General features: G+C 36.2%; 1 protein-coding gene across 1 annotated transcript in view; it reads left to right on the forward strand.

Moving 5' to 3' along the window:
• Positions 1-26,961, forward strand: part of CNTNAP2 (contactin associated protein 2) — a 1,013,892-nt gene that overhangs the window by 339,239 nt on the left and 647,692 nt on the right. Inside the window, exon 3 of the mRNA XM_041425209.1 lies at positions 3,890-4,083. Within this exon, the coding sequence (XP_041281143.1) occupies positions 3,890-4,083 (194 nt within the window). The remainder of the gene's footprint in view (positions 1-3,889; positions 4,084-26,961) is intronic.

Consider the following 26,961-nt stretch of genomic DNA (forward strand, 5'->3'; position numbering starts at 1 on the left):
GATTAAACTTCTAGGCTTTTATACACAGGAAAGATTCTTGGATGCTCAAAGATATTTGGGCCACATGCTCAGTGATGACTTTACTGTTGCTGAACTTGGAGTTCCCTGTTGACAAAAGTTCACATACAGTCATTCTTGCTCAAGTTTAAATGAGTTGCCCTGTGTGTGGTGTAGAGTACTATGAGGTATAAACCAGTTCATGTCACTGGGTCAAATATTTTGTCTGCTGATTGCATGAATAAGTTTAATCACATTAAATTCTGAAACGGCATAAAAATAAAAATAGGAAGCAGATATTGTTTGCAATTGAATTAATTGCACTGTTATTACCTAAAAGCTCCATAAATGCTCCTTACTTTTTAAAGGAAAGTAAATTGTATTATATGCATGTGTTTAGTATCTTTAAAACAATTTTTTTAGTTCTAATTTCCTTCTAATTTGTAAGTCTATTGATTTCTTAGTATATTGCACGATTTGTCGTTAAAAGACAGTACATGAAATAAACGGAGCATTGTAGGAAAAAACATTTATCCAGTGCCTATTTTTCTGCCATAATAAAAAGTGCAAATAATAAATGTAATAAAATTCAGGATATCGCCAATAACTATTAAAAATGAACAGTTTACACCAAGGTGTGAACAATAACTCTGAATAGCAGTTATTCAGCAGTTTTAATACACCACTCTAGTTCCAATGTGACGTAATGTTCCCTGTAATCTACTAACATGCTGTTATTTTGCTCCTTCCCTAAAGAAAATTCATTGTTCTTTCATAAAGTACTGGCCACAGAGTTCTGTTTATTTCAAAAATAATGCCATATTGTGGAAATCAGGCCTGATTTCCGAATTCCTCACTCCTTCAGAAAGGCAAAATATGTAATTATCAGTAACTCCTCTACTCCTAATCTAGTATCAAACCAAATTCTGAATCCCAATGGAAAAACAGCATTTTATTCAGCGAGATATTTAAGGATATGAAGAACTGTGAGCATGTGTGTAAATCTCACATTTATGGGGATGTGAGATTTTTCTATCTACTTAGATTGAATGGAGATGCAAATGTACTTAAATTCTTCCAGTGAATTCAGAGTGTTTCCAAGATTTCACAGTGGGGAAATTTGTATGAATCCAACATTTTCATAACTCATTTAAAGCATGTACCTGAAAATAAATATTTTGAAGGAGAAAAAAGGATCCTTGAACCACTAAAGGTCACATGTATCAGCAACAAAATGAACGAAGTAGTCATCTCCCCCAAATTACACAGCTTGGGGACTCAAAGTGGAAGAAGACACATTTAATTGATGCTCACAGACTTCTTCTGATGACTGGCTGATGGCTGCCCTGCCTGCTCAGTTTCCACCATTCCTTTGCCATGCTGATCTGCTCAGCAGCACATTCAGCTGTAACACATCGTGTTTCTCCTTCATCCTTTTGACTATTTGTTTCTTTGCTTGCTTGGAAAAGCCAGAAGGCGAATCTGGAACTGAGATGTAGGATAATATTGTTTGCTGCTCTTCGCAACATTGACTAAAACTCTTGTCTCTTTCTTGTTAGAAATGGTTATAGGGCAGTCTGTCTTGCAAAACTAGTGTTTCTATCTCATGGCCTAGATGTGACTATTGTGTCACATCTCTTTAACTTTTCTTGAGCATGATGTAAAAATGTTTTCTAGCTCTTCTTACATAAAAAAAAAAATTGAGGAAAGGAATGCTAGCACTTAATTTTTACAAGCTTTTCAAAGGATTTGTAGGTGAATACTCTTTGAAACCTAGATGAAATTTACAATGACTGTTTATCAATTACAGAAGGCCAAAGTCTTGTCTAAGTAATATGAATGTACTAAATAAAGAAAATATTTCTTCTTATGCTTCGAAGTCTTTTCTTTTAAATGTGCTTAACAAAATCTCCTGGTTCAATGTAAGCCTCCTGCATTATGGTAAAAACCATAATATCTATTTTAACATTCATAGCATTGTAGTTGTCACACTTTTTCAACAATTGCATTGATGAAGGAAATTTTATTGATTGCCTGTTTAACTTGTCTTTCATAAACATTTTTTAAGTGCTCACATTTGAACTTTATTTTTGTTCAGTAGCCACAAAAGAGTTTTTTGTAAAGATGGCTTTTATACAGTGCCAACTTTTTATCTTTTGTATGTCATCAATCACAGCTATAATAATCATAATCACAGTTTAATGAGGATATTAGGACAGGGAGAGAAGACATCATCTCTGCTATTACAAGTATGTAGAGCTAAGTCTTCCAATCTCCATGCATAGTAGTTATGAAGAAGCTGCATTCTGTTTTGAATGATCAGTCTCTGCAAGACTAGATCTAGTTTGAATTTGGGAATGTGTGGGAATATTCTTCCTGCAAGTGCTTTCCAGAAAGTGCATTATTTTGGGTTTATCTGTTTTAAATATAATTTAACTATTCCCTACAGCTAAAGTATCCTGTTTATTTTCCTGGGTAGAGCAGGGAGAAAGCATCCATTGTAAATCTTGAGAATTTTAACAAATTAGTTGCACTGGTGTAGTGCTGCACTTTTAATTACAAAGGAAGGCAAGCACATGAGGCATTAGATCATGTTGATATGATGACATTAAAATGTCCAATGGCCTGCAAACATTAACACCTGTAGCAGCTGAATGAGTTTTAGGGTTATCGAAGACTGAGGCAATGCTGCCGCCTAATGATGGGAGTATATAAGATGCATTATAGCAATGTTGCTTGTTTGGCAGGCAGGCAAGGCTTGTGACATCAATTGAAGACTATAAGTGAAATTAAAAGCAATAAAAATTGGTCCATGGACTAGACTACATGATTTGATGGTGTGCCAAGACATTTATTTTGTTCAAAACTAAAAGCAAAATAAAACGCCTGTAAATCGCATCAAGTCTGTAAATATTTTGTTTTCTGTGTATTAATGTGTTTTATGATTATAAAAAGAATGATACTCCACTTTTTCCCTATTTTGATACATGAGCTTTTTTATTTCATGTATTTCCTAATTATAGCTATATCATTATAATATATATCTGAGAAATTTTATTGTTCTCTGAAGAATCCTAATACAGTTTCCCCCTAAATGTTTTTATTTCAGAATAGGAAATTGCATTAATGTCTCAATACTACATTGATCTATGCATCACTGGCCTTCTTTATTTAGAGCAGTTTAAAGTAGTCTGGTGGCTGATAAGAATATTAATAGTATTACTGTCAAGTTAATTCATAGACCCATAAAGAGCAATAATACTTGTGTAAGGCATCTGCCAATGTAATCTGTGACAGCTTGTGCAACCAGCAGATCAAAACTGAATCTATCCCTGCATTACCTGCTCCTTCAATTCTTCTGAGAGATCTTTCAGTTTGTGGTCTATACTGAAACATAAAAAAGCAGAGAACTTGCTCTTATTACCTCACCTTTTAGCTGTATTATCTTTTCAACTTGAAATGGTAATAAAAAGGCATAGAAAATCCAAAAATTTTTATTGATTTGTGCCTTACTTTTACAAAGGAATTGATGTAAAATTGGTCAACTCTTGAAAAATTATAACTTGGCAAAAAGTAATAAACTGTAATTAAAACATTATGAAGGCATTGACTGGTTAGCAGGCATCACATTAAAACATTGTAATGATATAAAAAATATTATTAGGGCAATACATTTAATGTACTTAAAGCTTGTACTAAAGTTTGTTCTGCCTTTTTTTTTTTTTCCAATGGGAACTCATATTTCTTTTGTAGGTGTTAAAATTTTTTTTTTTTTTTTTGATATTCTATTCCTCACAGCTGGGCTGACTTCCAGCAATCAGCATCTTCACAATGAATTCACATCAAAGCAACTGCCTGAGATCTAAATCTCCCTTCTGCTTCTTCACAACAGGTGCAGGAGGTTGGTCTCCATCAGACAGTGATCATTACCAATGGCTGCAGGTGGATTTTGGGAACAGGAAGCAGATTAGTGCTGTTGCAACTCAAGGCAGGTACAGCAGCTCTGACTGGGTCACTCAATATCGGATGCTCTACAGCGATACAGGGAGAAACTGGAAACCATACCACCAGGATGGAAACATTTGGGTAAGTAATTGCTATGGAATGGAGGTGTGTGCTGTAGTGATGTTTATTGTCAGTGGGGGTTTTTTTTGACTTCTATTACTTGTACAGCCCTTCAGTGTTTTATCAGAACAGAACAGAGCTTTGCTAATAACACAGTTATTTGGAATGCAGCTGCCGTCAGGAGAGCTATCCCGAGATTAGCAAACCCATTTTGGGATGACAGTATTTAGCAGAACATTAAAATTTTTTTTGGTTGCTGGTATGACTCAAGGGGTCTGTTATGCTTTACCTTCTCTTTCCTTTTAACTAATTTTGTGGAGTGAGTTAAATAGTGGTTTTAAAAATTCTTCTGTTAAAATTTTGGAAGGTAATTTCTCCTTGTGTGTACATGTGCTGGAGAGCAATTTTATCATGTATATAACATTTTCCATACAGGTGCTGTAGGGATGTGTTTGTTTCAGCTGGGATGGACAGAATTTTCTTCATAGTAGCTAATATGGGGTTGTGTTTTGGATTTTTCTGGGACGAGCGTTGCTAATTCAGGGATGCTCTCCTTACTGCTGAGCAGTGCTTGTATAGCCTGAAGGCCTTTTCTACTTCTTACCCTTCTCCAGAAAGTAGGCTGTGGGATGGCCAGACAGCTGCCTGCCCATGGGAAGTGGTGGATGAGTTCCTTTATGACTTTGCTTCGGTGTGGCTTTTGCTTTACCTATGAAACTGGCTGTATCCCAACCCATGAGTTTTCTCACTTTTCCCATTCTCTCCCTCATGCCACTGTGGGGGAGTGAGTGAACAGCTGTGTGGTGCTTAGCTGCTGGCTGGGGTTAAACCCTGACAATGGGTATTTATGCTATAAGCATTTTAGGAAAAAGCATATAATTTGGCTTTGTTTCTTACATTTTTTATGGACAAACTGCTAATTTCATTCTTGCTGAAAACACTAGCCTTCCATTTTGCTGACAAAAAAATGATAGCTATTACTTTACATGACTATACTCAGCATTTCTTTCAGATGGCATTTTTTCTCAAAAGTATACTTTGAAAGCAGAAAAATGTTATTATTCTTTCTGAAACCAAATTAAGTGATTAGCTATTATGTCAAAGCAGACAAGATTTAACACAGTGATATTTTAGATTCACGTTTTTGCCAGGTGCTTCTTTTATTGAGGTCTGCTTTTAAAAATGAATGTCAATTATAGAGCTAAGGTGAATGTTTTTTTTCTGTATAAGAGAAATTCCGTTAATATGTGGAGAGTGTAAAAACAGTCATTTTTTTATTACAGTATTGATTTATTGAAAAAATCTCTCCCATGTGCCAGATAGGATTCTGAAAGAGGGAGAACTTAAAGCTGAGGAGGTAGACAACCTTGAAGAGAAAAAATACTGGATTTTGTTTAGATTCTTTAGAACTTGGATGTGAATATGATTCATCAGGGTAGAGGACAACTTAAGCTTGATGAATGACAATGCTTAAGCTTGATGAATGACAATACTTAAGCTTGATGAATATAAAAATTTCTCTTTTAAGGCCACTTACTGTAAACACTAATGCTATAAATATTTTTATATACTTACTCTAAATGTATAAAAGCTTCTCCAACAACTACTGTTGAAGTCATCAAGAATGGTAGAGAGCTTTGCAGCTGGCTGAGTGAATAATATATAAAGCAGAATAGTTAGACTGAGGAAAAACATGTTCTTAATAACTTTTGGTGATGCCTAGTTTAGTTGATTTAGTCACAGCTGTGATTTCTTGATTTCAAAGCAGACCAGCTTTCCAAGCGAGGGCTTTGTAGCAAGTCTTTATTCTTATACTGTCACTTAAAGCAAAAATATTGATAGCTTCTTCATGCCAAAAGCATTTCCTTTTTCTCTTTATTAGCACTTATGTATGCTTGGTGGATTCAGGGGAATACTACTGGTCTGCTATTGACCATTGACATCACTTGCAAAATAGTATGATGAGCCATGCAGGTCTGCTGCTTTTATTTGGAATGCTGTCTTTGGATGTATGTTAGCAAGCTGGTTGCTGCAATACTGCTATGGTTCATGTCCTAAAATTTTTATCCAATATTAGAAAAGCGGAGTAAAAAATAAATGCTACCTTATGCCTGCTTTCTTTGAAGAGAAAAAAGTGGCCTGTTTCCAAAAAAATAAAAAGGCCACTGTTCTTGACTCTAATTCTAGTTTGCATAAAATAGTATTGCTTTGGTGGTTAAGTGATGTCTCAGCTTTGGTTTTATCTTGGAAACACTGTTTATTAGTTATTCATAAATATTCATCTTAACATGTTCCTAAAACAGGGGAAGTGCCTGAGCATGGAGAAATTCTGTGGTTCTGTTGTAGTGGCAGTGTCACAAGGAGAGAGACTTCCCTTATGAGAAAACAGAATGGTGTCGATTTTCCATCAAATATTCCATCTAGTGTCAATTTGCACAAAAAATAAAAGCAGTGGTAGCTGTTAGGACCAGAGTAGACAACATAAGCCAAGTATCTATCATAGGCATCTTAAACTCATAAAATCAGATTCTTCCTGACTGAAATGACTGTGGATACCTTAAAAATCTCATGATTCTGGTGCCCTTAAAAATATTTTTAGGAATAATTTATTCTTTAGATTTGTATCTTTTAAGAGATTTATCAATAGGAGAAATACACTCTGCAGCCTTTGTTTAAAAACCCTCTTCCATCATCCCTATGCCTGAATGTCATTGTTTTCTGACAACAGTAAATTTAAAATTAAATGCAAAAGCAAATTAAAAGAGAAAAAGAGAAGTGCAAAGTTCAACAATATTTAAGACTAAAGTAGTTCTGATATCAATTGACATAGAGGATGAGGTGTGAGAAACAAAGGGAAATAAAGCAAAATAGATGAATTGGAGAGAGAGAAAAGGAGAAATAATTTGCAATAGAGATCTGGTCAGGAACAAACCATTGTAATCTGCATAAAAGGCTGAAGTGAACTCTTCTGTATGCGTTAGTCAGGGAGGAAAAGGAGTTCTATAATTACCTCCTAAGTAGGAGAGAAATCAAAAGGCTCTCAGGAAGTCTGTGATGGGGAAAGTGCTTTCAAGGTGAATTTAGAGTAAGCTTCCCAGTTCTGTGAAATAGATTTTGTGACCCCACCCCTCCTGGGCTTTTGGATATTTTCAATTTTCATGAATTTTAATAAGATGAGTGAATGTGGCCTCTTTCCATAAAATGCCTAGCAACTAGAGAATTTTGATCACCTCTCCTACCTTTACTCTTGTAGTCTGAGATTCTAATTTTGATAGGTCATGAGGTTTCCCTTTATATGTCAATCCACTGGGGTGTTCATGTACACAAAAAAAAACGCACTTTGTTTTGGTATACATGCTAATTTTAGTTTCTGCATCAATGCTATTTGCCTAATGAACACATACCAGACATGATTCTACATATAATACTGTTTCTATTTGCTAACTCAGCTATAGATTATATAAATATCTCACGTTAAGCATAATGCAAATATGTTCTACGGCTATGAGACATTTTTTGAAACATTGAGACACAAATTTTATGCATCAGTCACAGAGGCTCAGCATGTCTAACATTAAAATTTTTCCTAAAGGAAATTGGAAGATACTTGTTAGAATTGAAGAGATCTTAGGAAGTATTGTCTTCTAAAATTTGATTACTCTAGTAGAACTTGATATCAGCTCTCAGCCATCTCATAATTTTATTCTTGGTGATATCAAAGACACACAATCAGAGAATAAGCTGAGTTGGTAGGGACCCACAAGGGTCATAGAGTCCATCTCCTGGCCCTGAACAGCACCCATCCCCAAGAGCCACACCATATTGGTGTGAGTATTGTCCAAGTGCTTCTTGAACTCTGTGAGGGCTGGTGCTGTGACCCCTTCTCTGGGCAGACAGTTCCAGTGCCTGACCACCTTTGTCTAATACCCAGCCTAAATCTACCCTGACACAACTTCAGTCTATTACCTGGGGTCCTGTCACTGGTCACCACAGAGCAGAGGCGTCTGCCCGCCTCTTCCCCTCACAAGAAAGTTGTAGACTGCAGTGAGGTCACCCCTCAGTCTTTTCTGTGCAAAACAGACCAAGTGACTTCAGCTGCTCCTCATAACACTTCCCCTCAAGGCTCATCACCATCTTAATTGCTCTCCTTTGGACACTGTCTAACACCTTCATATCGTTCTTATATTGTGGCACCCAAAACTGCCCCCAGCACTGGAGGTGAGGCCTCCCCAGAGCAGAGAAGAGAGGGACAATCCTCTCCTTTGCCCAGCTGGTGATGCTGTGCCTGATACACCCAGGACACACTTGGTCCTCCTGGCTGCCAGGGCACTGCTGACTCACATTCAGCTTGCCATCGACCAGGACCCTCGGGTCCCCTTCTGCAGTGCTGATTTCCAGTATTTCATTGCCCTGTCTGCCCACACATCCCAGGTTGTTCCACCCCAGGTACAAAATCTAGCACTTTCCTCTGATAAACTTCACATTGTTGGTAATTACCCAGCCCTCCAATTTGTCCAAGTCTTTCAGCAGGGCCTCTCTGCCCTTCACTGGAGTCAACGGCTCCTCTCAATTTTGTATCATCTGTGAACTTTCTTAGTGTCCTTTCTAGTCCTGTGTCCAAGTCATTTATGAAGATGTTGAAGAACACAGGGCCAAGGATGGAGTCCTGCAAAACTCCACTAGTGACAGGTCACCAGTCTGATGTCACTCCATTCACTGAAACCCTTTATGGCCAACCCCTAAGCCAGTTGCTCACCTGTCACATCATGTGTTTGTCCAGCTGTGGACTGCACATTTTGTCCAGAGGGATACCAGAAAATATCAAAAGTTTTACAAAAATCAAAAAATATTATGGTAATTATGAGGGGGAAAAAAAAGGGAAAGGTAGAGTGTAGACTCTCTGCACATGACCTCCAAAATATATTCTGTACCTGATTCTTATCTTCAGCCTCAGTGGACATCCGTGGAGCTGCAAAGATATAGATGAAAGCAGATTTTACCTTATTACAGACAATTTAGATGTAAAATGGCTGCTGTTACAATTGAAAGCAGTTATGTATTTCTGATATTGTTGTTTTTCTTTCAGTTTAATTAAACTTAGAGTGTATTATGGATAACATCTGCTTTGGTATTATTTTTATTGTTGAAAAGATATTGAGCGAGTCCAGTTTTCACCATGAGTAATGATTTTTGAAAAGGAATTTAATTTATGTACTTACCTACTGTCTTTAAACCTTTATTTTTATTTTAATACTTCTGAGTCTCTTCTCTGTTTTAGGTGAAATAGGCAGGAATTCACTGAGTTAACTGTAAAATGAACTTTGCATTTCTCTGGGACATGAGGAATAAACTACTGTTGAGCAATATATTCTCTTCATTTACGTGAAAAGAATTTACATGGTTCCCCTTGGTATTGAAGGAAGCTGCTACCGCACAGTGGAGTTAGTTTTTACAGGAAAACAAGCTCTTAGCATTTCAGAATATTTTGCTACAGGATTGAGCCAAAAGTCATTGTGAAAGAAGCTCAAGTGAGTTAGATAATTAAGTTTTTCAAGCTATGCGAGACTTCAGATGTTTGATACTCTTGGGTGCCTTTGGAAATACCAACCATCAGACAGGCCTAAAGTAACATTTAATGACTAGATATAAGGAAATCATATGCAGCTCTACCTAGCTGAAATTATGTGGGAGCCATCTGCTCAGTTTCTGTTCATACTGACATGCATTTTCTGGTGAGATTTTTCCGAGAAAAAGTTGCAAGGCTTATTACATTCCCAAGTCCCTTCCACCTGCAACATTTTCAGCTAACAAAGGACTTAGTGCATACATCTTGGAGTACAATAATTTGTGTATAGCCATTACAATTGAAGAGGAATAAATTCTGGCATCCACCCACTATGTTAGGACATGCAAGAATTATTTGCTTTGTGAAATCTGTCACTGCTTTTTCCCCTGGGAGGCAACTTATGTCTATGACCCCCCAAGTGAATATTAATGAAGTATGATATGAAACATTTCTTGAGTTTGATATTTAATGCTGGGGGTTTTTTTGTGTTTATTTCACAAGGTCTTAACTGGCAACTTACATCATAGAAGGATTTACTGGTTTTGGGCTTATAGGCCTGGAAATTTTGTCCTTTTTTTAAGTACTTCTATTGAATTACATTATTTTATTAAACCAATTTAGTTTACATGACATTATACTTTTTTGTAGTTATGGGAACACTTAGAAAATATGAAATGTGATTAGAATGGTCTGTGACCTGCCATTTGCTGTTTCTGGGCTGCTACTAGAATATCAGATACTGTGCAGACCTATTTAATCATGACAAAGTGGTTTGATATATTAATCAGTGCAAAAGTTTTGGCTTGTGTTTACAAGTCTTTTAGAAATGTTGTTTTCTGTGTAATGATTCCCTGACTTATCCTCTCTGGAAGGATTTTGTCTGGTATCTTGCTGTTTCCTTAGCAATGTCTCAAGGTTACCAGTGTCATAATCAATGGATTTTAATCCTCTGCATAATTTATTACTAGAAATGCCTTTTTCCTCTTTTTTTTTTTTTTTTTTTTTTTTAAACTTTGATGGTGGGAGTAACAAGGGGGATAATTTTCTTTTTTCTCCTGGAATTTCCTGTGTGACTCTTGTTAATTTCATTGTGCCTTATCCTGCCTGGATGCTATGCCTCTGAGGACCTGTCTTATGGGTGTATTGAGAGAATGAGGAGTCGTAACTCCCCCCAAGACACTTTGTCTCACCACTTAGTGGACATTGCTGACCTATACATTGAGGGCCTCTGACTGAAAGGGTATGGGCACAGAAAAATATTTCTTTTCCTGTAGTGAACCTAAATTCTCTTATAGATCTAATGTAATAGTCTCTACTATTATCTCAAATAAATATTATAAAGTTTTGGTAGGACACCTTTAGAAATTCAGGCAGTTGCTGAAATGGAATTTTTAGAAGCCCCGAAGAAAAGAAAGTTATAGATAAGCATCAATGCTATCCGGATGAAGCCTGTTTCCTAATCTACTCTTTTCCATGTGAAATCTGTTAAGAGAAACTGTGAAGATTTTTAAATGCATTTAGAGAAACATACTTGGGGTTATCTGAAATATCACGGTGAAATATATCTATGCCAAATGCTGTCACAACCACAGACTGTATTTGTATTAAAATGTCAGAAGATCTGATAGCCTTTTAAATGTTGGAATCCTAAGATTAACACCAAACTGGGATAAACAGTAATGCTAGTTTAAACTACTGACTTTAAAAAAAAAATAGTTACTTATGTGTCTCTAACTAATAATGTATTTTATGTATGAAACTATATCCTGCCTATAAGACCTTCTAAGCATATTTTTGCTTAGAATCTTTGAAATCATATTTTTTTGCAGGAAGAAAGACCTTTAGTATTATTTTTAACAGAGACATGGGGTTGTGAGTTTGCTTATGACTTTAAATAACATAGTTAAATGGAAAATAAGCTGGCATTTGGAAATTGATTGATCAGATGGCAAGTTATTATTTTCAATCTAAGGTGCTATTTCTGTTACTGAAAGAAAGATTCTATAGCTGTGTTAGGCTTTCTCCAGAAGCACACGGTGAAAAATTTTTAATCTATCAAAGAATATGCCAGAGAGAAGACAAAATTCCTTCTGGTGTGGTGGCAGACAGCATCCCATCCCTCCCCTCTTTCTGTACAAGCCATTAAAAATATTAGGATAACATATGAGAGGTATGCAGAGTACTCTGATAGAACATGTCCTTTCTAAAGGATTATTTTTTAATCTGTTGTTTTTAGCGTGAGGACTACTTGTCTGTTTATGTTAAACCATCCCATTTTAAAAACAGACATCTAAAGGCAGCACCTAAATCCAGTTTTTAGCTCTCAAATGATTTGGTTTTCAAGTGCTTGAGAGTGTCATCATCTCACAATGAATACAATGCACAGATCCCTAAGCCAGCCCAAAAGACTACATGGTGTACCTAATCAGCTCAGCTGTGACAACAGTCATAGTCATGGCTCCATGGCATCACATCTAGGCTAACATATCTTTGTTGAGTGCATCAATAGTCTCTTAAAAATCCTAGCATAGTTATCTAGGTCACCTTAATATCCTCCAGGAAGCCTTAACACATGCTTAGATGACAGAACCAGAGGTGAATTTTCAAAGATTATACATTTTTATGGTTCTCTCTAGAAACACTTTTGAATGTCTAGATTAAGTCTACTGAATATGACCAAAGAAAATGGACTGTAGTGATTTCCTTGTGGCTTGTCAGCCCTCTTTTGTTTGGCTACAGTGTATAAATATATCTAATAATCTATGAGACTCTTAGAAGGACAGCATATGACCAAAAGTTTGCATTAGGGCACTTTTATTGTTGATTGATACTGATTTTTAATTTTAATATCATGTATTGGATAAAATGGTCACAGTAGGGTAGGATAGCTAATGTCTCATTTGATAAAAGCATGGCTAGAAATAGAAATTCCAGTAATCTCCACAGATGTAAAAAAAAAAAAAAAAAGTTTTTTTTTGATATTTGATTTGCTTTAAGTTCAATTAGAAAATGTAGAATTACAAAGCATGAGTCTTGCTTTTTATGTAGTCATTATATTTTGTTATGTTAAAAGACTTCTGCAGTGTACTTGCCTTACATAATAGAATAACAAGTTCAGGGTGCTGCACCTGGGTCAGAGCAATCCCTGCTATTAACACAGGCTGGGGGACGAACAGATGGAGAGCTGCCCTGGGGGGAAGGACCTGGGGGATGCTGGCAGATCAGAGATTGGACATGACCCAGCTATGTGCATCTGCAGCCCAGAAAGCCAAACGCATCCTGGGCTGCATCCAAAGCAGTGTGGCCGGTAGGGCAAGGGAGGGGTTCTGTCCTCTACTCCTCTCTGGTGAGACCCCACCTGCAGTGCTGCATCCAGAGCTGGGGCTTGCAGCAGAGGAAGGACATGGAAGTGTTGGAGTGAGTCCAGAGGACACTGAGGTGGTTAAGAGGATGGAACACATGTTTTTTGAGGAAAGGCTAAAATATTTGGGTTTGTACAGTCTGGAAAAGAAAAAGCTTCAGAGTGGCCTAATTGCAATCTTTCAATACCCAAAAGGAGCCTACAAGAAAGAGGGAGAGGGACCTTTTACCGGAGCATGTAGTGACAGAACAAGGGAGAATGCCCTTAAATGGAAGAAGAGTAGGTTTAGATTGGACATTAGGAAAAAAATTCTTTACTGTGAGGGTGTTGAGGGACTTGAGCAAGTTGCCCAGAGAAGACATGCCCTATCCTTGGACCTGTTTAAGGCCAGGTTGGATGGAGCTCTGAGCAACCTGGTCTGGTGGAAGGTTGACAGCAGGGAAGTTGGAACTAGATGACATTTAAGGTCCCTTTTAACCCAAACCATTCTATGATACTTTGAATACACTTCTATACATAGCTGTAAAAAATCTAATCTGTCAAGAACTTCCTTAGTTTCTTCCTAGTTTTTCCATCATGAAGCTCAAGAAGAAGTTGCCCAAAGAGGTTTTGAGGGAGCTGAACCAAGAAACATGCTTAAGTTCCTTACAGGCTGTTGATTCTAGATGATGTCTGAGATTTGTCCAAACAGATAACTGTTGAAATGAAGAGGCAATCAACTCTAATATATTGTGTTTGATGCATATGGCCTTTATTTATCTTTTTAATTTACAGCTGGCTTCAGTTTCTGTGGTGAGATGCATCATAGAATATCCCTAAATGGTAGGAAACTTCAGATATTAGTTCTAAATTCAAGGCAAACCCCATTGGTAGCACCAATAGTTTTCATTTTCTTTTTAATAGTGCATATGAAAAGTGATTTAAGTTCTGACCCATGAAACACTCCTGTGCCCACCTTCAAATGTTGAAATTAAAGTAATGAAACTAAATGTTTAAAATTAAGTTTACATGATCATAGAGCATTTCCAAGTGTGTTGGTAAAATATTTACAAAAAAAAGCAGCAATGGTCTGACTGAAATTCTTTGTGCAGTACCATATGACATAATAAAAACCTTAGTTTTTACCTCAGAAAATGTTCTCAACTTTTCTTTGCTCAGCCCTGGCAAAAATGAAACTGTGCACAAAGCTGTGGTGCTTCAGTCTGGTGCTTATTTGATGGATTTTTAAAAAGGTTTTTGGTTCTTCCTTAATTAATTAATTTCCTTTTAGATTAGTTATTAATTAATTAAACAGTAAGGTACTCCTATTAGGAGAACTCTTAGCTTGACACTGTTACGCACTGCAAATACTACAATCCTTATACTGGGAGATGGTCATAGACAGCACTATACTTTTCTCTATAATGTGCCCTGTGAATATTTGTGCTTGGTGGAATAGATGGGATTGTGCTGGCACATGAAAGATGTGGTTGTGGCAATTCAGGTGGAACAAAGGCCTTTTGCTGTACTGCTTCTGTTGCCTGGGAGGTGTGCTATGAACAGAGCATAGCTTGTAAAAGTTGTCTCCCATTTGCCCCTTGGCTGATTAGGTGTTATCTCTCTGCTGAAGATGAAGTTAATTACCTGGGAGTGATGGCTGAATCAATGAGCATTCACTTCAATGTATATTTTTGGACTTGTCCATATGTGGAATTGTACTTTTAGTGTCTGGTTCTCCCTACAGAACTGGTACTTGCTAAGTGGGGAGACTGAGATTTGCATAAGAAAAGGTGAGATAATGCATAGTGGAGGGCCTGACAATTTAAGGCCAAGTGCCTGACTTTAAAATCACACAGTTGCTCAAATAAGATCACAAAAAAAAAAAAAACAAAAAAAACAAAAAACAAAACTTCACAAATATATGTGATTTGAAGCCCCCTTAATGCTAAGAAGTTCACTCCTTCCTTTATGAAAATCAGTGTAAAAAGAAGGAAATACCTTAATTTCTTTGGCAGTGTTTAAACTGATGAGTTTGAGAGGAGAAATTAATTTTACAGGGAAATTTGACAATGCTGCTGCTGATACGCTGTGTGTCTGTGACTGTATAGATAACTTCAGCCTGAGGGTTCCTAATCTGACATCTTTCAGGAGTGGTAAATTGACATAAAAAATATGAAAAAGTTAGACTTGATGTAAGAACATTCCATTGTGCTATTAAATTTTCTTCTTTTTGTGTATGTTTTACTTTTTAAAAATATTCTCAAACTTCTTAAGATAGAGAATAGCACAATGTTTATTGTTCAGAAGGGCACACAAAGAAGCCCTTGCCTTTTAGGTGGAACTTAATTCCTGTTGGGTTCAATAGAAAGCATGAAGTAAAATGTGCTTAACATTTTCCTGAACAGTGCTGCTTTTGTATCATCATGCAGACTGCACTCTTGGCAGAATTTGTAAAAATTGTTTTTATACAACAATTTGTTAAAAAATAGTTTCTATTTTAGTTGTGATATTGTCTCTCACTCCCTTTTATAATGTTCTTATGTACACAGATTGAGTTAATATTTACTGAAATTTTTTTCAGTAATGTGAATGAAAATAAAAAGTAAACTGCATGAGTTTTCTGAATTGCAATACAGCAGTGTTAGATATAACGAATGTGTTCAAGTGAAGCATTGATGTGGATTAATAGTGCTGTAACTCTAATTTCTTGTGGACAAATAGAGGAAAACTTGTTTTAATTTATTTCCAGTCTCTCAAATGTATCTATCATGTTGCTTTTACATACATAAATTTAACTAAATTGACATCATAGGAACAAACAAATTTATAATACTATTTTTATTTGTGCAATTACAGACAAAACTGGTTCATACTGATCTTTAAAACCTAATGTGGAACCATTCCTCCCAACTCTTCTTGACTTCAGCGCAAAATACCACAACAAGAGAATAAGTCTTGACTGCCCTGGCTATAAAGTCTTGTCTTACCTAAAGTTTAAGCCAGTTTGAATGTGCTTGGTGATATCCCCAGCCATCATGATCAGCTGAAAATTATAATTTTTTGGTTTTTAATACTGGCACAAAAGTCACTGGGTATACTGGATGCTGGGTTGTGTTAGATGCTTGTTTTAATTAGCATATTTTCTAGTGTGTTTAGTTAAAGTTAAAGAAATGCTTGGTGAGCACTTGTCTGTGGATTCTTCCTAATGAGACCACCCACAGGAAGAACTTCTTCCTGTTTGGAGGATTACATACATGGTCAAAATCTTAGGAAATGTCAAAATAATTGTTTTGCAAACTGTTTTTTTCCAGAGTATTGTTCTGACTTTGTTTTGCAAATTCAGAAAACTGTAAAGTATAATAGGTTTCTTACTCTCAGGTCCAGCTACTGAAAATACTAGAAGAAAGGTTATACAATGAGTCACCATTATCCTGAAGTTTATTTTCTTGCTTAGATTATAAACTAAGCAGATTCTAGGAGGAAGTTACTTTACAAAAAAAAAAAAAAAAAAAAAGGAAAATGTATAGTTCTAGAAAGAATAACACACAGACTCTTTTCCAAATCCAGCTAATTGCTTGTACAGAATGATTTTCAAAGCAAAACCCTTTTAAACTTCAAAACATTGACGTTGATTGGATGAAGAGGAAAGATATTCTGTACAACTCATCACTTACTTGACCTCTGTTGTTTATTTCTTTTGAAATATTTAGAAAAATGCGATCAGACTCTGATGTGTGACTTTTTTCCCTATACTTTGTTACAGTATTTCAGTGCTAAGGTAGGAAAAAGTTGGTGCCAGTCGAGGATGGATTCAGTCTTTTTTAATAAAAAAAATTTTTCAGCTTTATTATCCATATAATAGATTTACTGGAAACCAAGCACAGTTTTGTACATACACTTTTCCTATTCCCATCAGGGCAGCCTCTTTAATTCATGACAAATCTTACCAAAATGCCAGAGAGAGAAAAAAAAAGTGGAGAGGAAGAGCACTGTTGGACAAATATACTCAAGATGTGCCTCTCTAAAGCAGTGTTTTCAAAGCAATAAAGTGTTCCTATCCATAAATTGAGTAAGTCTTTAAGTGCTAAAGATAGAAGGCAAAGCTGCTGACTGGTGCTGTTGGTAAACTTCCTTAGAGAAAGTGAGTTCTGGTTGGGCATAACTGTAATGCATACTTAAGGCTTTTGATACTTAGAGATTATAACTACACTCACACCTTTTTTTTTTGTTGTTTGTTTTTGGTTTTTTTGTTTGTTGTTGTTGTTTAGATATAGAAAAGATGGGTCACAGGTTTTTCAGCAGAGGTAAGGGACTGGGTTAATATTTAGTTAAGACTGGAATAGTAAAGGCAGAGATGAAATTCTCTCAGTATATTGGGGAAAAACAAAAATATATCAACATTGAACCATGTTAGAAAATAAGACTGTGAAAATTCTGCAGGTACTGCACAGTTAGAACTTTATTATGTGCAGTTTTAAATAAAAAATGAAATATGTTTGTTAGCTTAAGGAGAAAGAAGGTATAGGTAACCCTGTCAGCCTTGAGTGTTTCAGCAGTAGAAACAAGCCAGGAAAAAATGAATTCCTTGTGCATGAAAGCAGATGTTAATGACAGGTCTCAAGCTAAACTCTCTGAGATCTTTCTGGCATGTTCATGCTGTCTATGTGAGGTTAAAAAAAAAAAACCCAAACCCTCCCAAAAAACTGAGAGTAAACTAGATCAATAACAAGAGTTTATTTTCGACAATCTTACTAGACAATCTATTGATTAGATCTTTTCCCCATATTTCATTCAAATGTGTGCCTAGTGGAATGCTTTTATTATTGCTTTTGTTGTTTAGCATGAAGTTACTGGCAGGTACATTAGTTTGAAGGGCTTTCAGATTTATTATTCTATAATTAATTTCAAGGTTATGTTGATAGAAATCTATTAAATACTGCTCTCTTCCCTTATGAAGACCCAAAGGAGGTAGTCCAGACTAGAGATACTGTGTCATTTCAGAATAGAATTCTTTTGAGCACCAAGCACACAAGAGCTCTACAATACAGTTTCTGCCCAGAAATGACATACTCATGATACAAAGCCTCTATCCTTTTTGGGACTTCTCTATCATGATATACCCTGATATAGGTTGCTTCTAAGGTGCTAGTCCTGCTCATATTATAGCTAGGCTTTCATTATAAAGGTGACTTATTTTTTTTGTTTCAAGGCATAAACTGATTCATGGCTTCTTAGCTCTCATATATGCAACATTTTTCCCATCTTTAGACTCCTGATATGTGTAAGGAATATCTTGGGACTGAGAGATGAATAATAACTTGCTTATTCTTAGCATCTCTGGCTCTTTAATTAGAACTGGTGAATTAATACATGTGGTGTAAGTCCTTTGACCTACTATGCATTGGACAAATTTTTTTTTATATAATGGTGCAGATTCCCTTCTCCCCACTAGAACTACAGCTGTAAAAGTGGTAAAATGCAAAATTATTGTGATTTAAAAGTATTCAAGTAAGTACTGTTGTCACATTTTGAAGGTCAAAATGCCTTAATCTTTGAAATCAGGCTTAATAATTTCTGAATAAGGGACATAAGCATTAATGCTACAGTTAGAGCACACAAATTCTATTTATCTGAAGACTGCCATTTCTATACAATGACTTGTCATACTTATCATACATGCATATGTGAGGACCATGAATGTAAAAAAGCTGAAGGGATACATTAGCTAAAGGGACATCAAATTTCTATGCTATTAGTAACTTATGAATACATGTCATGTCATACAAAGCAGCTGGTTAAAGCCAATCAGACTACTGATAAAGGTAAAAAAGCACCCTGATGTACTTCTGTTTTAAAATACAATACTGTAGGAAATTTATGTCAACACAGGCCTGCTCCTTGGAAGCAGCAGAAAATAAGTGGTAGTTTGCTCTCTCTGAAGAGATGCTTAAGAGGAGTTCATGACTTCCTCTTTTGAATATCATTCAACTCTATGCCTGACTTAGCAAGGGAAGGTAAAACTGTCAGAGCTAAACAGTGTTCACTGCTTCTTCCTGCTCAAGGCATCTGCATGACACCATTTCTTCATCTGGCTGCACTTAACGTCTAGTATGTTTGGTATGACTTTTTGTCTTGATTTCTTTTCTTCAGGGTTGTTCCTACACACACTAGAGCCACAGTTTTCTATCAACAAAATCTGCCCTTGCTCTTTCCCCTAGTTTGATCTCACTTTCCTGTTGACACAAATGATATCAGATGTAATATGCCGGAGTAAAATGTAATGGATTCAGCTTGCTCCCAACATTTTCTTGTGGTGATTGTCATTGACTTTTCTCAGTTTTTCTATATTCTCTCTACACTGAAGATAAGAAGAGGCTTTAGTTACATTGTGGGTTTTTTGACTCTTCAGAAGTTTTTAAACACACCTTTTTTTCCCAGGGAAAGGAGCACACAAGAAAAGGATTGTAAGCGATTTTGTTCTAGTGTCTTGGTGTTCCTGGCCTGAATACCAGGGAGCATTTCTACCTTTTTTTTCTTTTCCTTATCTCCTGCCTTCCAGCATTAAATTGTAATGACACACTTTCAAATAGGAAAATTGAAATTTTCAGTTTTGTGGGGACATTTACTGAATATTCATACTTCATAAACCCACTGGCCTTTATTTGCTCTAAAATGTGGTTGTAAGGACTAAATTATGCAGTACCTAATCGTAATAATGAGCCTTACACTTTGAAGCAATTAAAGGGTAAAACACGAAAATAGTAATATGTAAGTGGTTCAATATGATACTGCAAAGGGTCATTCTTTCTTGTTATAAATTTTATTTTAATTTTTTTTCAAATGATGGCATTATTATGCTGAACAGTGTGCATTATGGAGCATGGCTCAGCATGAATATATTTTGATCTGTTTAAAAACCCGAGTGTGTTGAAGACAGACAGAAAAAGTAAAGATCCATAGCCTTCTTAAGAGGAATACTTGTAGGACTAGTGGCAGAGTCAAGGGATTTCAGTTGTCTAACAATGATAAAATACTTGATGTTAGTAGACAGTGTGTAATGTTATTGTTACTAAAGGTTTTCTTGGTGCTACTTTGCTAGTTAGTATTGTCTCTTTGCTCATTGTTGAAAGCTGGAGCCCAAACAACTACATGTTGTCATGAAAAGCAAACCAAAATCCTATTATAAATATTATAGACGATTTTAGAAACACATTTATAGAAGATACAGTTTTCTGATATAGTGTTTGTAAAGATGGATATCCCAAGTATTCATTATACCAATCCTGCAAAGCTTTGCTGTATTTAATAGGTAATATTTTTAAGAGTTTTTGTAAGAAATAGTGCTTACTTTTGTCTTTCATTTTAGAAAATTAAACACTTTCATATTAGGCCTTCTTGGTAAGTTGTGTAAGAATTTAGTTGTGAGATCTGAAGTTTGAAATAAATGCAAATAAGAATATTTGAATGCAAGTATGAAGTTCACCTTTGTACTGAATTTCAGCTTTACATGTAGAAGCAGTCTGTAGTCTCCAGAGTGGCACTTACCTTCCGTAATCATGACATTACATTCTTCCAGCAATTTTTTTGCATTGCTTACTATGCATCTTTTGGCTGATTCAAGAAATTAGTCTGGGAGTTAGTGCTCAGGAAGCCATTAAGTGACTGGTGTGTAACGAATGTATTGCAGAAAAAATAATATTGTGGTACTCACTACAGGTTATATAGGAATGCCTAGTGCAGAAAGTAAGTTACAAGGGGAGTGCAACTTTCAGGAGTTTTTGGTTCAAGACCTGGCAACCTTCACATCTTTTCACCTAGCTATAAACACAAGTTATTGTGAAAGAGAAACAAAGAGGTGTCATTTGTTTTTCCCACTCTGCTCTTCATATCAATCTCTCCTGCTTTCACTCTTCATTGTGCGCTATTACCTTTGCCTTCTCCTGTCTCCATCTAGCAATCACAGCCAGTTTTCCCTTGGTCCTCAGTGAGCAGGCTGTGTTAGAGTTGGCTCACCTTCTGCATTAATGTAGTCACAGAGCTTTTGAGTAACAGCTGCCTGTTTTCACTTATCAGGACATGTCTGATATTTTCCTATCATATCCCCTTGTCAGCCAACCTCTCATCAAACCATGGCAGCACCTGTGCATCTGCTCAAAATGGTAGCTATGCTTCCCATCTCACATACACACTTCAAAGGGCAAGGAAAATTCAATGATCAGTCTCAGTGTGTTACAGGTTTGAAAAAGTCTTAAGCAAACTGGATGGTTTTTTAACTGAGGATATAAACCTGACTACTTTGCTTTTCTCTAAGGGCAAATCCTTTGTCCATCTTCCACATCTTAAGGTGACAGGACTCTGAGACCTGATATGATTTTCTCCCATGTAGTCATTGTAACTAGTGTCATTGTCATATATCTGAACCATCATTCTTGGCTTATGTACTACTGGTTTGTTTGGTTTTTTTGTTTTTTTTTTTTTGTAATGCAGTAATATTCTGCATACACTTATCACTTGGAATAGTGAACAGTGTGGACTGTAGTTTGAGCTGTGCATTTCATAGGAGTCTAATCTGCAGAGGATGTTGTCTCTGTGCTACTCTATCACCTAACGATTTTTTAATTGTAATAAAATATAGTCTTTAGGACTGTTTCATTTGCTGAGGGTAGGATGACTTATAAAACCACAAACTAAATCCCTAGCAGCAGAAATAGCACCAAAAACTAAAGCTCTAGGGAAGTGATATGGGAGTAAAGCTGACCAGTTCACAATATTTGACTGGAGGCAACTCAGCTAAAAATGAAATTATTTTTGATATATTGAAATGCAAGTCTTTAGGAGAAAAAAAAAAAAAAAGATGGAAGTACAATGATAACAAAATCACAATGTTAAGAGTCAGAGTTCATGCTTTATCACTGAGAATTAAATGTGCATGTCGCATAGCCTCTCATTTTACTCTTGTCTCTCTGAAGTTATCTGATCACTGGAGTCATTGCGGGAAATCAATCTGTACACTAAGTGCCACTATTGACATTATCCCTATCAAGCATCTCCACAAGGCTGCTATATTTAAGTCCATTTCTGTTAACCAAATTAGAGGGAGCACAACTACTAAGCAAATAATAATATGTGGAAAAATACTTCAATACCTGTAGCCTGTTTCTTCTCCTCACCCCAAGAGCAAGCCTTTCATGTCCAGGCATTAACAACCGTTTAGGTGCTACTAATATAAAAGCACTTTCATTCTGTGTTTTCTGACACTAGTTTGTGGAAATACTGCCTTTTATTCATCTTAATCGGAGAAAGATGTAGTGTGTGGGAGTTGTTTGGGAGGGTTATCTTGATGTCCTTTAGATAGACCCTTTGTACAATAAATGAACTAAGACATCACTGCCAGAACACATCAAACAGTCCTACTCAGAAATCCCATTTTACCAGCCAAGTAATTGGCTGAAAAATTACTTCCAGAGATTTACACTGTAATCTTCATAAAATGAGCCTCCACTGATGCTATGGGAGGGAGCAGGGAGGACAGTGAGGCTTGCTACATGTGCTGTGCTCTGTATATGGCTATAACTGGTATTAAATCAATATCTGTATTAAGTTGAATTTTGTCATCAGACTGTGGCTAAAAAAATAAACCTGCTGTGACTTCAAATGTAGTATCTCTTGGGATTCTTATGGTGTTATATTAGCAAATAGAAGAAAAAAGAGGAAAAGACCTGTAGACCTAAAGGGGACCTCGCAGAAGATAAATAGAACTTTGAATAAAGACAGGTTATACATCTGCTCGCACATATAAAAATCTAAGTTATTTTTGAGGTATTTATTTGAAGTCCTGAGCTGCCCTGATTAATTCTCTGTTTGGATCTCCCAGTTTTAGAGTTCACTGTTCTTTTACCGGAAAACAAATGTAAAACACTGGTTATGTTATTCTTGAAAGCATGTCTTTTAAAGTGTACAGATTGTATATTACTTGAAACAACCTCAATTTCCAACTTTAAATTATTTTTGTAATGAAATGTTTTTTATGTTAACTTTCCTACTTGAAGATATTTGCTGTTGAATTATAAGTCTACAGAAGTTTGTACTGTGTAATTGGACTAGACATAAAGTTTATGAAAAGATAAATTTATTTGGATCAAAATTTGGGTTACATTTCTTAGCTGTGCCTTGTGTTTGTTGCATTAGATGAAATCTTCTCTTTTATGTCCTATTTCACTAAGCACTGTGACCTTTATGTAATAATTTTAGTCTCGATTGTCCTACGTAAATTGAAAGTATTACAGAAGAATGGAAGATTCAAGATCTGTTCTGAAAGAAATTAGCTAAGGCAGCCACTCAGAGAAACAAAGAAGTTGGTTGAGATTAGGTTGTTGAAATGCTAACAAGTCTTATTCAACAGGGAAAGCTTATTCAAACTACATGTGATAGCCTTTGGGAAGAAATTGGGGAGCATTAAGGAGAAATTTCTAATGCTGTATTCAGAGAAACCACATGAAGCTTTCAAAATAACCCTTTGATCTGAGAAAAGACTACGTGATCTGCTAATACTAATTGGAAAAGACCCATTTTTGGCCTGAAGGGCAAGAAGTTTAATTAACAGTGTAGAATGATGTTGGGTTAAAAGTCTAATATTAATGAGAAATTTCAATATTCCTAAGTATCACAAGAGCATAAACAGAAGCAAGAGTCTAGAAAGATCACGGGAAAATTCTATGTATAATGGCTTGTACAACAACAGTCCTGAACTCAGGATTTTAATGCTGGATAACCATTACCTTTCAGTTACAGGATGGGTCTTCAAGTAGCTGTTTTATTGTTCTTGTTTGAGGGATGCACTGATGTAATACAAAGTTGCTGGTGGGATTTATTATTTAGAAATGATACATTGGTATTGACCACTTACAAGGACAAGATATCTTTTTACTGAAATAATTATTTTTTTCAAGGCTTTCTCTGAGCTATCCATACACATGCTGCAAATCAGCAACTAAAGGGGCAGACTAGACTAAAAAATATTTTTACTAACACTCACTGAGTGAATTTGATTTATGGGAGATATTTTGAACCTGAAAGTGAGGTAGAGCATTCAGTCCAGGACAGGTTATTGAAGAGAGAATCTGACATTAATCTTTTAAAAAGGAAGATTTTTCTTTCACTCAAGTGAAGGACTTCGTTCCATGTCTAATACATCGCTATGGGGTTTATTGTTTTGGCAAGTTTTATGCCTTGTGTTGTTATTTCTACACTCATTCATGTTGGAGAAACCTCAGAACCAACATGGACAAAATTTGTGCCAAAATTGATATTCTGGAAAGTCATACCAATGACTAGATTATTCTTTCCAACAAAAGAATACAGCAAGAGGGAAAAATACTGCAAATCCATTCATCTATAACTAAAGACAGATTTAACAGATTGATGTAACTTACACTAGAAAGGACAGCTCATCAATTGTTGCACAACTTAAGGAGGTTGGACTCTATTAAAAAAGATGCTATATGTTATTCTCACTTATTTGAGAGAACTTCAGGAGTCTTTAAATAACTTCTACCAAAAACTGTCACCAATAGTAAATCCACGTTATGCATGTAAAAACAATTAGAGAAGAAAAATTATGTCAGAGCAGATTAAAACCTGCAGTCAGTTTGAGATGTCTTTCTGATTAAGCAGAGTCAAAGTGGTCTTTAAAAATCACTGCCATTTCTACTTATTCAGTTTGCAGTGAGAAAACTAAAGTCAGATGACAGCAGTTCCCAGATTTCCTACCACGATTTTTGGACATGTTTGTTGCTTTACTTGATCATGACTTCTTGACTCAGCAGGAAATTGTTTACTATATAATCCTGAGCTGTTCACTAGCACTTAGGTCTAGCTTGGAGCCCAACTGGGGTGTATAAATACTGAACAGAATGCTTTTGGATTTTTTAAAAGCTTCTAAGCATAGCATGTAAAGAAGAGTAATACTTATTTTTGTGGGCAAACTTTATCAAATTGATCACTTTACACATGAGCCTGTCTTTTAGAAATAAAGTGCTATTATTTCAGAATCATCTCTCAGACTGTTTACACAAAATATCAATACTACATTTGGAGGCTCATGATAGGGAAACATATATTTATTTGGCATTCAAAACTTTTCCTGGTGGTCCATATGATGTTTGTCATAAATGAAATCACCTTTTAAGATATCAGGTCAGTTCAGTTCTAGTTTATGAAATGATAGCTCAGTGAATCTACAGGACAATTTTTATTCTTCATTTATCTGTCAAAATAAATGTCATAATTGCTATAACTGTTGCAAGCAGCATTAATATCTAAACCTCCCTTTACATTTCTCCACAATGATAAAGTAGATTTATGCTCACATTTGAGTTTTTTTACTTAAGGGATTTATACTGTTTAATATTAGTCATGCTATCATTTCTTTTTGGGGAAATCTAAGTTGAGGTTATGTACGTTAGAGAAATGAGCTTCTGCCATCTGCAAATTGCTTTTTTGTCATAGTCAGTAAAAGAGGGTATAGAGAGAAGGGTCAAAAATGGGGTTATGTGATGGGATTATATAATGTAAACACAAATGAGTTAACCAGCAGTCTCTCTCACTTGGCAATAACGTTGCCTCCACGTGGACTAACAGTTTCTGTCACACGTAGAAGTCAGCCCACTGACTGAAATGCATAGTAGAGTAACATGGATTACTTTCCAAAGTGTAGGTTTTTTCTATTCGCTAGATTTGAGAACCCAATTAACAAGCAAGTTCTCTCCTACCTTACCCAGGACTCCATGTCCTACCAGTCTTGTGGTCAAATGCTTGACTAGGAGCATCAGCAGAAATGTCAAAGTTACGTGGCACTAAGTATGGATATTTTGGACATGGTTTTCAAGTGTACTTCCTCCATGATAAAAAATGACTGGGAGACTTGGAAAAATAGTAGAAGAAACTAAAGCGTGTGGGATGTCATGATACATAGGGTGGTCTTTCTTTGGAGACAGATGTAAACAGGGAGCAAATTTTAACTTTGAGATGTGTTACTTCTCTTAAATCTTATTTCTTCAGAAACTTTCAGTTTGCTTGTTTTCAAGCTTTTCCTAGGACAGCATCTCTGGACTACAAAATTTTTATTGAAATAGAAAATGTTCCCTTTTTTTTCACTTTCAGTGGAAAAGGTAGATTAGCTCAAAGTGCATAACATATCAATTGCCAATCTAATGTGATGAAAATAGGGAAGCTGATTTGCTTCATGTCAAAAGTTGCTCATTGTTATTTGCAGTATTGCATTTTATTTAAATTGTATGCTCTGGCTCACTCCTCCAAGATGTATGGTATATTCTAAGCCTGTGGTCCTGCCCTGAACCATCATGTACCTTGTAATCCCATTGGCCCAAGTCTGATTCCACGCTCACTTCAATTCCCCTCTTAAACTGTGCTTACAAAATCAGTCGCCCTCTTAGCCTTTCCCCACTCCTCCCGTCTTGCCCCTTCCCTCCCCTAGGCTCCTCCCCCTTCTTCCCCCTTCCCTCCCAGTAGCCATGCTGTTCCCGGGGATGGGACCTCCAATAAACTCTCATCTAATCAGCACCCTCAAAAACCATGTGGGGTCTCCTTGCCTGCCTGCTGCTGCCACCCAACTCACAGCCTGAGGGACCCTCCAGGGACACCCCGGGGTGCCCCCTCCCCAAAACGAACCACAACAGTTACTCATTTGGAATGCTAGTGCAATAACCTTAATCTACTAATATGAATAGTATTATAACAAAAGCAGAAGCAACAGTTACAGAGCTACCTGCTATAGAAACACAGAACAAAAAACTTTTTTGTTCTTCTAAACCATTTTCCTTCTAAAACAAATGAGCAGATAAGCAAACAAATTCACATCTGAAGCCATGCTTTTTTGTCAGTCTTTTATGTTGACATAAAAGTTGTTTTGCAGTTTGGTGGCTTCAGTGAAGGAATTGTGATGTTAATTAACAGTTCTTTGAAGCAATTTCTT

The sequence above is a fragment of the Onychostruthus taczanowskii genome, unplaced genomic scaffold (assembly GCF_017590055.1).
Source record: "Onychostruthus taczanowskii isolate IOZ18803 unplaced genomic scaffold, ASM1759005v1 scaffold88, whole genome shotgun sequence".
Lineage (NCBI taxonomy): Eukaryota > Metazoa > Chordata > Aves > Passeriformes > Passeridae > Onychostruthus > Onychostruthus taczanowskii.